This window comes from Acomys minous (genome assembly GCF_964271855.1).
Source record: "Acomys minous genome assembly, chromosome: 5".
Taxonomy (NCBI): domain Eukaryota; kingdom Metazoa; phylum Chordata; class Mammalia; order Rodentia; family Muridae; genus Acomys; species Acomys minous.
In genome coordinates, this window is record NC_140494.1 from 129,799,643 (window position 1) to 129,814,143 (window position 14,501).

The 14,501-nt window shown below is 47.7% G+C and overlaps 1 protein-coding gene across 18 annotated transcripts in view; it reads left to right on the forward strand.

The window, feature by feature from the left end:
* SLTM (SAFB like transcription modulator) overlaps nt 1-6,295 on the forward strand; it is a 63,368-nt gene extending 57,073 nt beyond the window's left edge. For all 18 annotated transcript variants that reach the window (XM_084782722.1, XM_084782719.1, XM_084782729.1 and 15 more), the window contains 2 exons: nt 2,966-3,126; nt 5,639-6,295. In XM_084782722.1, the coding sequence (XP_084638848.1) occupies nt 2,966-3,126; nt 5,639-5,747 (270 nt within the window). In that variant the 3' untranslated portion in view covers nt 5,748-6,295. The remainder of the gene's footprint in view (nt 1-2,965; nt 3,127-5,638) is intronic.
* Nucleotides 6,296-14,501: the final 8,206 nt, after the last annotated feature.

A 14,501-nucleotide genomic window follows, 5' to 3' on the forward strand; every position in this document is an offset into this window, starting at 1 on the left:
AAAAGATTTATTTTATTTATTTATTATTATTTATACAGTGTTCTGCCTGCATATACACCTGCAGGCCAGAAGAGGGCATCAGATCACATTATAGATGGTTGTGAGCCACCATGTGGTTGCTGGGAATTGAACTCAGGACCTCTGGAAGAGCAGTCAGTGCCCTTAACCTCTGAGTCATCTCTCCAGCCCCGAAAGCATTTTCTTTATTGTTAAAATGTTGGCATGTGAGGTGATCACAGCATGAATAGAAAGGACACATGTTTTTGTTTGTTTGTTTTTTGTTTTTCTGAGACAAGGTCTCTCTGTGTAGCCTTGGCTGTCCTGGACTCATTTTGTAGGCCAGGCTGGCCTCGAACTCACAGCGATCCGCTTGCCTCTGCATCTCGAGTGCTGGGAGGCTTTTTTTTTTTAATTCACTTTACATCCTGGCCGTAGCCCCATCCCTCTTCACCTCCCAGCCCCACCCTCCCTTACTCTTCCACATCCCCCTTCCCTGCTCCTCAGAAGAGGGGAGCCCCCCTTGGAATCCTCCCCTTTCTCGGCCTCATCAAGTCGTATCAGGACTGAGTGTGTCCTCTTGCCCGGTGGCCTGGCAAGGCAGTCCTGCCGGTGGGAAGTGATTGAAAAACTGACAAGAATTATCTCAATTAAAAAAAAGAAAAGAGAAGCAAAGCTGACAAGAGAGCCCATGTCAGAGAGAGCCCCTGCTTCCATTACTGGGGTACCCCACATGAAGACGTAGCTGCCCATTGGCTACATCTGTGTAGGGGGCCTACATCCAGTCCATGCAAGGCCCTTGGTTGGTGCTTCAGTTTCAGCCGGCCCCTCTGGGCTCTGGTTGGTTGGCTCTGTTGGTCTTGTGGTGAGGCTCTTGCCACCTCCAGCTCTCCCCTCCCCCACCCGCTTCCCCCCAAGGTTCCCTACGCACCACCCAGTGTTTGACTGTGAGTCTCAGCATCTGTGCTGTTGGCTATGTGCGGCTCAGAGGACAGCTCGGCTAACTCCTGCCTTCAAGCACAGCAGAGCATCAGTAATCATGTCTCCCACGGGGTGGGTCTTAGGGGTCGGACCTTCCCTCAGTCTCTGCTCTATCTTTATATCTGTACATCTTGTGAGAAGGGCGAGTTTTTGTGGATGGGCTGGTGTTCCCCTCCCTCTACTAGGAGACTTGTCTAGTTAGAGGGTGCCCCCTTCACTCTGTGGCCCCTGCAACTCAGAGTGGTGACACATACCTGTGATCCTAGCTCTCAGGGAGGCAGAGGCAAGTGGATCACTGTGAGTTCAAGGCCAGCCTGGTCTACAAAGCCAGTCCAGGACAGTCTGTCTACTTCTCAGTTACTGGCTAATCAATTTTATTGACAAATGGAGAGCAATGTTTACACAGACTTGTGATAGAAGATTCTTAGGATAAGCATTGTAATGCCGCGCTTGGATGGTAACCAGATGTGAGGGCGAGGAAATAGAATAACTTGTCAACAGGAGAGTCTCTTAAAATCTTGGCATGTACAGTGTCACTGTACATCCTTTTACCCACGTTTATGAAGTAGGCTTTTGGCCTCATGGTATGAAATATTAATGTGTCTTAATAAGAGAAATGTTACCCTGAACAAAACTTAAAATTAAGCATATGATGCAGATTCTCTGTTTTATTTTGGGTAGGACCTAAGAAATTATTCTAGACAAGCACCTGCATTCAGGGTCCCTAGGAAGCTGCATGCAGGGAGCACACACCTGTAATCCCAGCACTCGGGGAGGCAGAGGCAGGCGCATTTCTGTGAGTTGGAGGCCAGCTTGGCATACAGAGTGAGTCCAGGACAGCCAAGGCTACACAGGGAAACCCTGTCTCTTAAAAACAAAAACAAAAAGGGAGGGGGGCGGGGAGAAGGAGAAAAAGAAACAGTACTGATAACAATACAATATAGAAATTTTATGGAAAGATATGAAAATAAATTTCTACTAATATTTGAATCTGGTGTATGACACCAGCCTATTTTCAGAGGAAGCAGGATTAAAAGAAAAAAGTCTCCTGAGGAGGAGAACCTGGCTTTTTTTTGGTCAGAAATTTATAATGTTAGTCCGTTGGCTGTTTGGCCAGTATTACATTTAAGGCTGTGTGGATGCTGGCAGCTTTGCCTCACTGTGTCAGCAGCCCTTGACCCGTCTTCTGTTCCTATGTCCCCCTCACTTCATACAGCATAGTGGAGCACTGTGCACAAATCTCAGCACTAAGTAGCAGTGGGACATGTGTGCTGTTTGTGAATTGTTCTGAAGGGTTGATCTATGCCCAACCTAACTGTCCTTTAACTTTCGACTTCTTGTGTATATGTAGAGATTTTTAGGTCTGTTCATCCAGGCGTTTGAAATTCCTGTGCCCAGCCGGGCGTGGTGGCGCACGCCTTTAATCCCAGCACTCGGGAGGCAGAGGCAGGCGGATCGCTGTGAGTTCGAGGCCAGCCTGGTCTACAAAGCGAGTCTAGGATAGCCAAGGCTACACAGAGAAACCTTGTCTCAAAAAAACCAAAAAAAAAAAAAAAAAAAAAAAAGAAATTCCTGTGCCCAGATAGTGCTGGAGTAGTAGTGATGTGGACATTGAAATGAAGGTACTGAGGACCCTGCCACAATGGCTGGTTGCTCCTCTCCCCTGCTGTTAAGTCGTCCGTCTGTTACATTCTCAGACATGTTACTGTGTGTTGTGACATTAAAGCACAGCAGTATGAGCCAGGCACTGTGACACATGCCTGTGATCCAAGCACTCGGAGAGGCAGAGGCAGGAGGATTGCTGTGAGTTCGAGGCCAGCCTGGTCTACAAGGCAAGTCCAGGACAGCCAAGGCTATATAGAGAAACCCTGTCTTAAAAAAACAAAACAGAAACAAGCAAACAAAAAACCCAAAAGAAAAAACACAGCAGTGTGAGTCAGTGCATGGACTAATGGCCCAGACTCATCTTTCCATGTGCTGTCCCCAGCACTATCCTGAAGAACGCCATGTAGTGGAACGCCATGGACGGGACACAAGTGGACCAAGGAAAGAGTGGCATGGCCCACCTTCTCAGGGGCCTGGTTACCATGATACCAGGCGAATGAGTGATGGCCGGGCAGGAGCAGGCATGATAACCCAGCACTCAAGGTGAGTGGCTAATCTGTTAAAATCTTTTTATGCTGTTATACAACTGAGTAGTCTTTTCCTTCTCTTTTTCTTTTTCTTTTTCTTTTTTTAGACACTGTTTCTCTATGTAGCCTTGGCTGGTCTGGACTCACAGTGTAGACCAGGCTGGCCTCAAACTCACAGTGATCCGCCTGCCTCTGCCTCTGGAGTGCTTGGATTAAAGGTGTGCGCCACCACGCCTGGCAATAGTCTTTTTCTTAAAGAGCATTTCCGAGAGATTATATTGCAGTTAGTCTGCACTAACCTTCCCAAAGAACTGAGTCTGCAGGAGACTGCGCTTGCAGCTGGCGTTTGTCAGTTGGTCCTGACTGTTGTAAGTTAATGATGGGCATCCTTGCAAGTGGGCCTTAGGTGTAGGCCATGCACATGACTGAGTAGTTTAAGGAATCTGAAGGTAGGTCCATTCCTTTTCACACAACTAGTCCAACGCGACACACTCAACTCAAGCCTAGTTGAGATCAGGAGCAAGCATGAACTTCCTCTTCTTACTCTTGGGGCCTCTGTGGCGTCCTGGGAGCCTCACCATCGTCCTTTCCTGTCTTCTCTGTCTCAACACCCTTGCTTTACAGGATAGCAACTGCTTTGCTGCCCTATTGGTCACTCCTGTGTCACACACACATACCAGTGCCACTTGTACTCTGAGGTCATTTGAAAGAGCACCAGGAATCTGTTCTCTGTAACTTACTGGTTCTGAGCTCCTTACAGTGTGCTGTTTCACCTGTTGCTTTCCTCATTTTGAAGCAGTCTTTTGGTCACTTGGTCTTAATTAGGATGTGTACTCTGGGCTGCCTTCAGATGAGGGCTCTCTCCCCCAGCCTTCCAGACACTGTGACTGTGGGCGTGTCCCACCATGCTCCTTCCTGTGTCCTTTCCTTTTCTTGTTCTTTCTTTTCTTTCTTTTTTGTGACAGCGTCTCACTTTGTAGTCCTGGCTGTCCTGGGAACTCACTGTGGACCAGGCTGGCTTCAAACTCAGAGATCCACCTGCATCTGTCTCCCAAACCCAGCTTTCAGGCCTCAGTTTTCTTCCTTTCTTGATCCTCTTTTCAAACAAATGAGTGTCATACGTCACTCCTCGCTGCCATCTCCTTGTAGTCCTCTGTCTGTCAGCTCCAGGTGCAGGCAAACTTGTTCCTGTCCTAATTAATAGTTTCCTTCCTTCCTTCCTTCCTTCTCTCTCTCTCTCTCTTTCTCTCCCTCCCTTCCCCTCTGTCTTTTTCTTTCTTTTGCCTCAAGCTTCTTTTTTTTTTTTTTTCCCCTCAAGCTTCTTTTATCTCTCAGTGCTGCCATCCTCAAAACCCTGACAGGGTCAACATGACCCACTCTTTTTTTTTTTTTTAGGCTTATTTATTTATTGTATATACAGTGCTCTGTCTGCATGTACACCTGCAGGCCAGAAGAGGGCATCAGATCTCACAGTAGATGGCTGTGAGCCACCATGTGGTTGCTGGGAATTGAACTCGGAACCTTTGGATGAGCAGACAGTGCTCTAACCTCTGAACCATCTCTCCAGACCAACATGGTCCACTCTTGATCTTTCATTGTTCCTAGAATAAATTAAAATTGGGCATCCAGCAGTTACGCATGTTTCTGATCCTGCCCTTCGCTTTGCATTCAGCCTGTGGCTGTCCCCCCAGAATACTTCTTCTTGGTATTGACACCACCCCTGAATGTGACTGTGGCACCGCACATTCCGTTGTATCATTTACTTGCTTCAAAGCCACAGTGGTTTCAGTAGGTCACAGATTTAAGCCATAGTTCTCCTCTGGTTTTATTAGAAGCATTTCACTGTCAACTTTTACCTCTCCATTCTGATAGGAGTTTTGGAGTGTGCTTTTCCTTTCAATCACCGGCTTCTATAATGCTGCTCTGTACATAAAGATACTAGAAATATTATTGAGTGGCTTTCTGGTAGTCACTTCATGAAGCTCTTGTGTGCACCACAATCTCCTTAATTACTTAAAACAGACTACGTGACCCGAGTGGGGTTAGAGTGGCATGCGCCATTGCACTAGCAGTGGGAGGCCGAAGGAGGATCTTGAGTCTGGGGTTTCCTCATCTCCTTAATTACATCCTGTTTTAAAGAGAGGGAGAGGCAGCAGGAGACCCGATGAGGCTGTGGCTTTGCACTTTTTACAAGCCTCTGCTGCTGGAGGGCGGGTCCTGGAGACCTTGCTGTAGTCTTGTCATGTGCCCAGCATTTGGCCTCTGAAGAAGGGGGCATGGGTAGGAGAGTGCCAAGGCCACTGCTGCTCCCTGCCGTAGGTCAGCTTTGTGCCTTCGACAAAATATACTTTCAGCTCTCGGTTTCCTCTTTATTAAAGAGGGGTTAGGAATGGAATGTGCCTTACAGGACCAGAGTCTGCCTATAGGTCAGTAAGGCAGAGAACAGCCTGTGAGTGACAAGTGCTGGGAGGGCTTTCTTGTGGTTGGTTGGTTGTTCTGACCTTTGCTTCATTTAAACCCCCTTTCAGCACCGCATCCCCAGTTAACAGGATTGTACAGATGAGTGGCAACTCCATCCCAAGAGGAAGTAGCTCTGCGTTTAAGCCATTTAAGAGCGGACCTCCACGGCGGTTCTGAGCACGAGCTTCCTGCTGTGGCTTCAAGATAACTTATTGATGTCCTGCACACTTTCCCGACTGCTTCTGAAGAGCACCTCTGACTGCCTGGGAGCTCTAGCTCACTGTTGTTTTTCTTTTTAAAAATTTAACACAGTTTCTTTTCTCAATTTTAGAGAAGATGTTTAAATAGTTCTGTTGAAACTTTTCATAGTTTTGTGTATCATTCAACTTTCTCTTGCGGCACTGAGACCCATTCGAAAGGATCGGCACCCAGGCCACATGTTGGTGCTGTGTGCACACGAGTGTTTGCAGCTGAGTGGTAGTGGTTTCATTTGCAGCAAAGCTCTGTGGTGTCACCAGTGTTTGCTGCCTCCATTTGAAGGCTATCTGAGCTTCAGACGCCTGCTGTCTAATTTTTAGAGAATAAGATTGTTCCTTGCATTTCGGAGTATTATGTAACCTATTTTTGCAGAAGGTACTGTTACATTAAGTGCATCTGTGTATCCTGGTTAAAAAAAAATGTAATCTTTTTGGAAATAAACCTTCATATTCTGTATAGTTGCTAAACCACTGGGGACCTTTTTAACTCTAAGTGAAGGTAGCTTTTCTGTCTGGGGAGCAGCAGCACAGTGGTCAGGTTGGCATGGTGTAAGACACAGAGATAAAGGAGCTGGGGCTCGTGTGCCGGGTGTCATGAGGGGCTCCTGCGAGCTGAGCGGGTTAGTACACCTGCCAGGGATCTTCCCGGTTTGATGGATGAACCACCTCTCAGAACTGTGTGACAACGTTCCCATCCCCCCAAATAATGCTGAGTAGTGAAGAGGCCCAGGCTCTAGATGGGTGAGTCTGTCCGGTTTTGTAAAGGCTAGTCTGTGGCGACATTCTCTTCATGAGGTTAAAATCCACACGCAGAAGTTTGTGTCTTTGTTCCAGCGTTGGCGGTTAGTAATGCAGCCTTCCTACTAGTGAGCTCCAAGCAACAGACTTGGTCAGAGCTGAATGGCAGCATTTGCTCTCTGTTCTAGGACGTGTCAGTCTCTCTGGTCAAGACTTGACAGCACACTGGACATGCTGGGAACTCTCTAGCCCTGTGTTAGGCGTATTTGGTAGGAAAGCTCTTGACCTAGAACGCCTCTCTTTTCACAGCAGCCGCCCAGACCCTTCATAGCCCCAAGCCAGCGTCACCCAGGCTGTCTAGACTCCTGGTCACACCAGTGGTCTGCTCCGACCTGGTGACGGGTGGAGAGTGGCACTCTGATGTGGAGTCTCAGAGGAGCTCTTGTCAGCGCCTGTCCTTGGATGTAGGGGCATGAGACGGCTTAGACTCTGGGTGCTTGCCGGCAACCAAAGGACTTTGGAGTCTGGTTCTTTGGGGCACTCTCCTTTTGTTTTGGGGATGGTTTTGTTTTGTTTTGTTTTGTTGAGATAGGGTTTCTCTGGGTATCCATAGCTCTCCTAGAACTCATTCTGTAGACCAGGCTGCCGAACACTCTGAGATCCCCTGCCTCTGCCTCCCAAGTGCTGAGATTAAAGGTGTCAAGTGGAGCTCACTTACAAGTACAGTTGGAGCTCATAATCTGCCCTTCCTGTCCTACAGCGGTGTGTTTGTGTGTGTGTGTGTGTGTGTGTGTGTGTGTGTGTGTGTGTCCATGTCCAGGCCTATAGCCGTTGGGGGGGGGGGTTGTGTTCAGGTCAACTCCGTTGCTGCTTCCTGACACTTGAGAGTGGCAGACAGAACCTACCCTGTTGACTGTCTAGCAGGAGGTAACTGGGTCATCCTCCTGTAGGTAGTTAGGGTCAGCTTCACTTCAAAGCATGGACTCTGAGAGCCAGGCATGGTGTCACATGTCTTTAATCCCAGCACTTGGGAGGCAGAGGCAGGCGGATCCTGTGAGTTTGAGGCCAGCCAGGTCTACACTGCAAGTCCAACACAGCCAAGGCTACAAAGAGAAACCGTGTCTTGAAAACCAAAAATTAAAAATAAATAAAAATGTTGGCTTGTTAGTGTTTGTTTGATTAGTGTTTGTTTTAGGGTTTTTTTTTTTTTTGGAGAGTTTCTCATGTTAACATCCCAGGCTGTCCTAAACTCACTTTGTAGACCAGGCTGACCTTGAATTTGCAGAGATCCACCTGCCTCTGGCTCCCCAGTGCTGGGGGATTAAAGGCAAGTGGCGCTACCACCCGGCTACTGATTAATTTTATTATTTTAAGCCTATCTGTTAGGCATAGAGTTACATTCTCAGCTTACTGAAACGCTATTGAAAAAAATTAGGTTTTGGCCGTGTGTGGTGGCGCGCACCTTAAATCCTAGCACTCGGGAGGCAGAGGCAGGCAGATCTCTGTAAGTTCGAGGCCAGCCTGGTCTACAACGAGAGTCCAGGGCAGCCAAGAAAAACCCTGTCGTGGGGGTGGGGGGGGGGAGAATTAGGTTTTGAAGAACTGGGGAGATGGCTCAGTGTGGTTAGAGTGGTTGCTGGATGTCAATCTTGTGTTTACACACATACATACATACATACACACACATATGTGCACCAACACGTGAACATGCAAATATGTAAAAAATGTATTTGAAGTGTGTGTGGATTGTATGGGCTACGTAGACCATTTCAAAAAAGGTCACAGGTCTTTGAAGGCGTATGCTGGTGATTAGTGCATGAGTCTTGCCTGATGTGGGAGAGCCCCTTTGTTTAGTCCCCAGCACAGCTAAATTAGCTTTGAGTGTTGCTAGTCTTTTTTTTTACCCCAAAGGGCCCAACAGTCTCCAGACACTATTTTTTTCCCATGTTGCCATGGTTACAGCTTTCTGTAGTTAAGAAAACTTGCGAAAACCATGTGGGATTATTTAGAGGTTTAGTGTAGCTCTGAAGATGTAGGCCTTAATTAGCAGAGATGTACCCGAGTCAGTAGTGAAACTGGATTTAGAGAGGATTTTATACAGCAAGATAGCTTCTTCCCGACTGGAGGCAAGCAGCAGAAGGCTTGTCGTGTGGGCAAGATGCTGAAGTCAAAAACTTCACATTAAAAGGATACAAATGAAAATACAAGGCTAGGAGTTGCACAGAGAACATGTGGCCTTTGCTTGGGTCGATTGCTACATTGTCACTTAACACATTCCTCCATTCCTACTTTCAACAGTTAGGTTGTTTTGAGTCCTTCCTAGAAAAAGGTTCTTTTTTCCCCCTCTTTCATTCTTTATAAAGCATAGCATTTAAACTGTCCCCTTGTCTGCAGATGAATCTTTTCTGCTGTCACCTACAAATACCCAGTATTTTTGGGCTTTTCAAATTTGCCATGTTCAAACCAGGCATAGTGCTGCACACATGTAATTTTAGCCACCAAAGGAGCTATGGTAGCGTTTGAAGGCCAGCCTTGGCTAAGATAGCCCTACCACAAGACATTTTTAAAAATCTGGACATGATAGCACATACCTATAATCTCAGCGCTCAGGAAGCAGCTGCAGAAGGTCTGGAGTTCAAAGCTTGGGATACATAAAATTCTGTCTAAAAACAAAAGAGCTGGGTGTGGTAGTGCAAACCTTTAGTCCCAGCACTTTGGAGGCTACTTGTAGACTAGCCAGGCCTACGGACTTAGTCTCAGGAGGCAGAGGTAGGTTGATCTTTGTGAGGTCAAGGCCAGCTTGGTCTACAGAGCTCCCTGGATTCAATCTTAAGTACCGGAAGACTCATCGCCCTTACCAGGCCTCACAAATACCTACAGTTTTCAAGGGACCTTTCTGGGACAACTCAATACTGCCTTAAAACAAAGCAAGCCACCAAAACCCCATGAAGTTGGTTTCGGAAATTCTTCCTATAATTGTTAACCTTAATATATTTTGTAATTTAATGTGTGTGTAGCAGGGCAATTTGAAAGAGGTGATTCTCATTCAACTGCGTAGGATCTGGAAATTGAACCCGTCAGGCTTGGCCAGTGCCGGTACCCACTGAGCCATCTTGCTGGGGCCCTTTTACCCTCTATGTCTGTCTTGTCCAGATCATGTGTGATTCTTCCAGGCTGTGTTCTGAGGCAAGGTGACCACAGGCTGCTCTCAGCCTTGCGGTTCTCTTGTGTTATCCTCTGCCCTGCTGTGATTGCAGCCCCTGCCACCATGCCTTGAGTGTAAGGCTAGAGAGGACCTGAGTGTGGGCTACTTCCTGTGGCTCCTTTCTTAGGTTCTCGTCTGACACACACACACACACACCCCGCCACACACACACACACCCCGCCACACACACACACACACACACACACACACACACACACACACACCCCGCCCGCCCTTAGTCTGGTCTGTTTCGGTTTTTGGTTTTTGGAGACAGGGTTTCTCTATGTAGCCTTGGCTGTCATGGACTCGAGTTGTAGACCAGGCTGGCCTTGAACTCACAGCGATCCGCCTGCCCCTGCCTCCTGAGTGCTGGGATTAAAGGCGTGCACCACCACACCTGGCTTTTTTTTTTAACTGAACAAAATGATTTTCTTTGCTGTGTGACTGCAGGTGGGTATGTACATATGTGTGCAGGTGCCGACAGAGGCCAGGAGAGTCGTAAGGCCCTGGGGCTGAGGTTGTAGGTGGTTGTGCGCTGCAGGATGGGGTTGCTAGGAATTGAACTTGGGGCCTTTGCAAAAGCAGTAAGTGCTTAAACCGCTGAGTCATTTCTCCAGGCCCCTTTTTTTCTTTTTGATTTTCTTCAGTTTTTAAATGTAATATGTGTGAACGTTTGCCTACGTGAGTGTATGTGCCTCGCTGCATGCGTGCTTGTCTGTGAGGTAACCAGGGTGTCAGGCTGCCTATGTATCAGGCATGTATGATGATCACGCGTGACTGCTGACCGGAACCATGCTGTGTATGTAGGCATTTCCAGGAAGGACTGACTGAGGGAAGAAGATGCTCCTCCAGAGTGGGTGACAGCCAGCAGGAAGCCTGACAAAGACACACAGCGTTCTGAGGACAGCTGCGCTGCTCGCCTTGGTTTCTTGCTGGTGCCCTGGGCATCTGTCTAGCCCTGACGCCAGACTCCAGCATTCCAACGTGAACTAGAGGCCAGCAACACTTGAGGAACCCTCCAGGACTTCAGTGCCAGAGGGGCACGGCTAAGACAACCAACCTTGTGGGCTGAGCAGCTACGAGGCTCTCAGCTTCTCCAGATAGCTGTTGTTGGGCTGCCCAGCCCATTGACGTAACCCACTCTGTTAAGTACTCTTTCATGTAAACGCATTTATTGGCTTCGTTCCCCTAGAAAATCCTGCCTAGTGAACGTTAAATATTTTCACATAGGGTTTAATATTTGTGAAATGCCTGCAGTGTGCTAGGCTATGTTTTCTTTTTTTAATGTGTTTGTGAGTGTGTATGTGTGTGTGTGTGTGTGTGTGTGTGTGTACATGTGGAGATCTGAGGTTGATATAGGAAGCATCCTTGGTTATTCTTCTGCCTTACTGAGTCAGGGTGTCTTTGTCAGACCCAGAATTCATCAGTATGGCTGGTCTCACTTGACAGCCTGCTCTGAGGACACCATATCTCTGTTGTCTGGCACTGACAGTGGCATTACAGGTGGACAGCCGTGTCCACTCAGCATTTATGTGGGCCTGGGTCCTCACACTGCTGTGGCCAATGCTTTAAGCACTGAGCCATCTCTCAGCCAATCTAGGCAGTTTGCATGCAGTTATTTGATTTCTACCATACTTATACATGGGTACCACATGGAAGGCAACTCAGGAACGATCTCAAGATCCAGTCATTGAAAATTCCAACCCCGTCATGCACCTGCTCAGAACCTGAGACCATTTCATTCTCAGGTGGCAGGAATACAGTGGAGGTGAGGCACAGGGCCTCACTTTTCACAATATTTCCTTTATCCAGTACTTACTTTTTTAAAAAATTTAATTTCTTAATTTATGTGCATTGGTGTGAGGGTGTCAGATCTTGGAGTTACAGACAGTTGTGAGCTGCCATGTGGGTGCTGGGAATTGAACCAGGGTCATTTGGAAGAGCAGGCTTAACCACTGAGCCATCTCTCCAGCCCAACTTACTTTTAAAATAAATAAAACCTAAGAAATAATCTGTTTTCAATTATTGTTGGAAAAGATTTTTAAGCGTATTTATTGAAAATTGAAATTTATCCTTTATGTGAATGAATGTTTTGTTTGAATGTGTCTGTGCACCACACACAATGCCCCTAGAGGCAGGAGAGGGTGTTAAATCTGAGACTGGCATCCCAGACAGTTGTGAACAGCTATCTATGGGTGCTTGGAATCGAGCCCAGGTCCTCTGCAGGAGCCGCAAGTGCTCTTGACTGTTGAGCCATCTGTCCAACCCAAGCCTCTGTGTGTGTGTGTGTGTGTGTGTGTGTGTGTAGGGAGAGAGGAAAGGGGTGAGTGTGGGTGGACAGGAGACACAGTGCATGTGGAGATCAGAGGACAACTCCACGGACTCGATTCTGTCTTTCCATCTTTTCATGGAATCAGGATTAAATTCAGGTTTTCAGGCTTCTGTGACAAGCACCTTTGTCCATTTGAGCCAGCTCGCTAGCCTAGGTAATATACTATTTTAAAATATTTAAAAATTGCTTTGTCTTCCTTGGGAAAACACCAAGTGGCAGATGATGCTGGTGCAGAGGGAGGGCCCTGAGGACCTGGGGGCCCAGGATTAGGAGGCCACAGTGGCATCTGCAGAGGATTTGGCAGGGGCTGTGGTCATGGCCAAGGCTGTGGCTATGGTAGAGGCCTTGGGGCTTGTGGAGGTAAAGCAGAAGACAAGGAGTAGGTCCCTGTCCCCAAGCTCAGCTGCCTGGTTAAGGACATGAAGACCAAGCCCTTGGAGGAGATCTGCTTGTTCTCCCTGCCCCTTCAGGAATCCGAGATGATTGGCTTTTTCCTGGGCGCATCCCTAAAGGATGAGGCTCTTAAGATCATGCCAGTGCAGAAGCAGACACGGGCTGGCCAGTGGACCAGCTTAAAGGCTTTTGTCGCTATTGGGGGCTACAATGGTCACGTTGGTCTTGGTGTTAAGTGCTCCAAGGAGGTGGCCACTGCTATCCGAGGGGCCATCATCTTGGCCAAACTTTCCATCATCCCTGTGTGGAGAGGCCACGGGGAGAACAAGACTGGCAAGCCCCACACTGTTCCATGCAAGGTGACAGGCCTCTCTGGCTCTGGTTTGGTGCGTCTCATCCCTGCCTCCAGAGGCACTGGCATTGTCTCAGCTCCTGTGCAACTGATGATGGCTGGTATTGACGACTGCTACACATCAGCCAGGGGCTGTACTGCCTCCTGGGCAACTTTACTAACGCCACCTTTGATGCCATCTCCAAGACCTACAGCTACCTGACAACAACCTCTGGAAAGAGACTGTGTTCGCCAAGTCTCCTTATCAGGAATTGACTGATCATCTTGTAAAAACCCACACCAGAGTCTGTTCAGAGGACCCAGGCATGGTGGCGCATGCCTGTAATCCCGGCACTCAGGAGGCAGAGGCAGGCGGATCTCTGAGTTTGAAGACAGCCTGGTCTATAAAGTGAGTTTAGGACAGCCTGGGCTACACAGAGAAACCCTATCTTGAAAAAGAAAAAAACAAAAAAAAAAAGCGTATGAAGTCTGCGCCATGGACTGTCTCACTCGGGTGTAGGTCCTTGGGACCGGGAGTTCTTGAAGCATCGGTGGACAAAGATTAGGTGAGTGACAACCAGACCGACCCAGGGGAGAGTTTAAGTCTGAGTGTATTTTGCAGGCAAGCAAGCTAGATTCTTATACACGTTTTCTGAAACGGGAAGTGTTTTGTGGTCACATTTTCATGGAGTAGTTCCAGGGGAGTCAGTGAAGCAGTCAGGCACACACAGTACAAAGTACAGAATGCAAAGTAATAGTGTTGTCACCATCCGTAAGCCATTGGCTTGGTATCAGTGCGCATGTGCCCTTTACCAAGGATCAATGTTCTCATTATGCCAAACATCTGTGTGCCAAGACAGTTTTTCCTTAGTTCTTTTTATCTGGGTGTCACTATCTGGAGCTTCTTTGTTGTTGTTTTTGGTTTTTCGAGACAGGGTTTCTCTGTGTAGCCTTGGCTGTCCTGGACTCGCTTTGTAGAGGCTGGCCCTGGACTCACAACGATCTACCTGCCTCTGCCTCCCGAGTGCTGGGATTAAAGTGTGCGCCACCACACCTCGCTAATCTGGAGCTTTCTTAAACACTTTATTTGTAAATTACAATAGAAATTACCAGCTGATGATTAATTCTTGGCCATGCTTCTTTTAACAAGTGGAGCAGAACTTGGTGGTGAACTCCGGCCTGAGTGGGCCTTGGCTGCAGTCCTATGTTAGGGAATTCACGGAAACGGTCGTCATGTTTGAAAAGTTCTGATGTGAGAGTAAGGTTAGGAGAAAAAATAAAGACAGAATATGCCAACACAATGAGAAAAAGAAGGCTGCAGTCAGTTACCCCTGGCAGGGACATCAGACCCGTTCCAGGAGGCTCTCCCTGGGCAGGGGCTGTCGCCTCAGGCTGTGCAGTAACATTTGTCTCACAGACTCCACTGGAGGGGTCGTGACAAGTCTGTTAAAAAAATGTTTCAAAAATTTAAAGATGGGGCTGGAGAATGGCTCAGCATTTTAGAGCAATGACTGCTCTTCCAGAGGACTGGGGTTCAGTTACGAGCAACCACCTGGCAACTCACAAGGAATCTGCTGCCCTGTCTGGCTCATGTAGAACCTGCACACATGTGGTACACAGACATACATGCGTTCAAAATATTCATATACATTAAAAAGCACAAACATTTTAATTT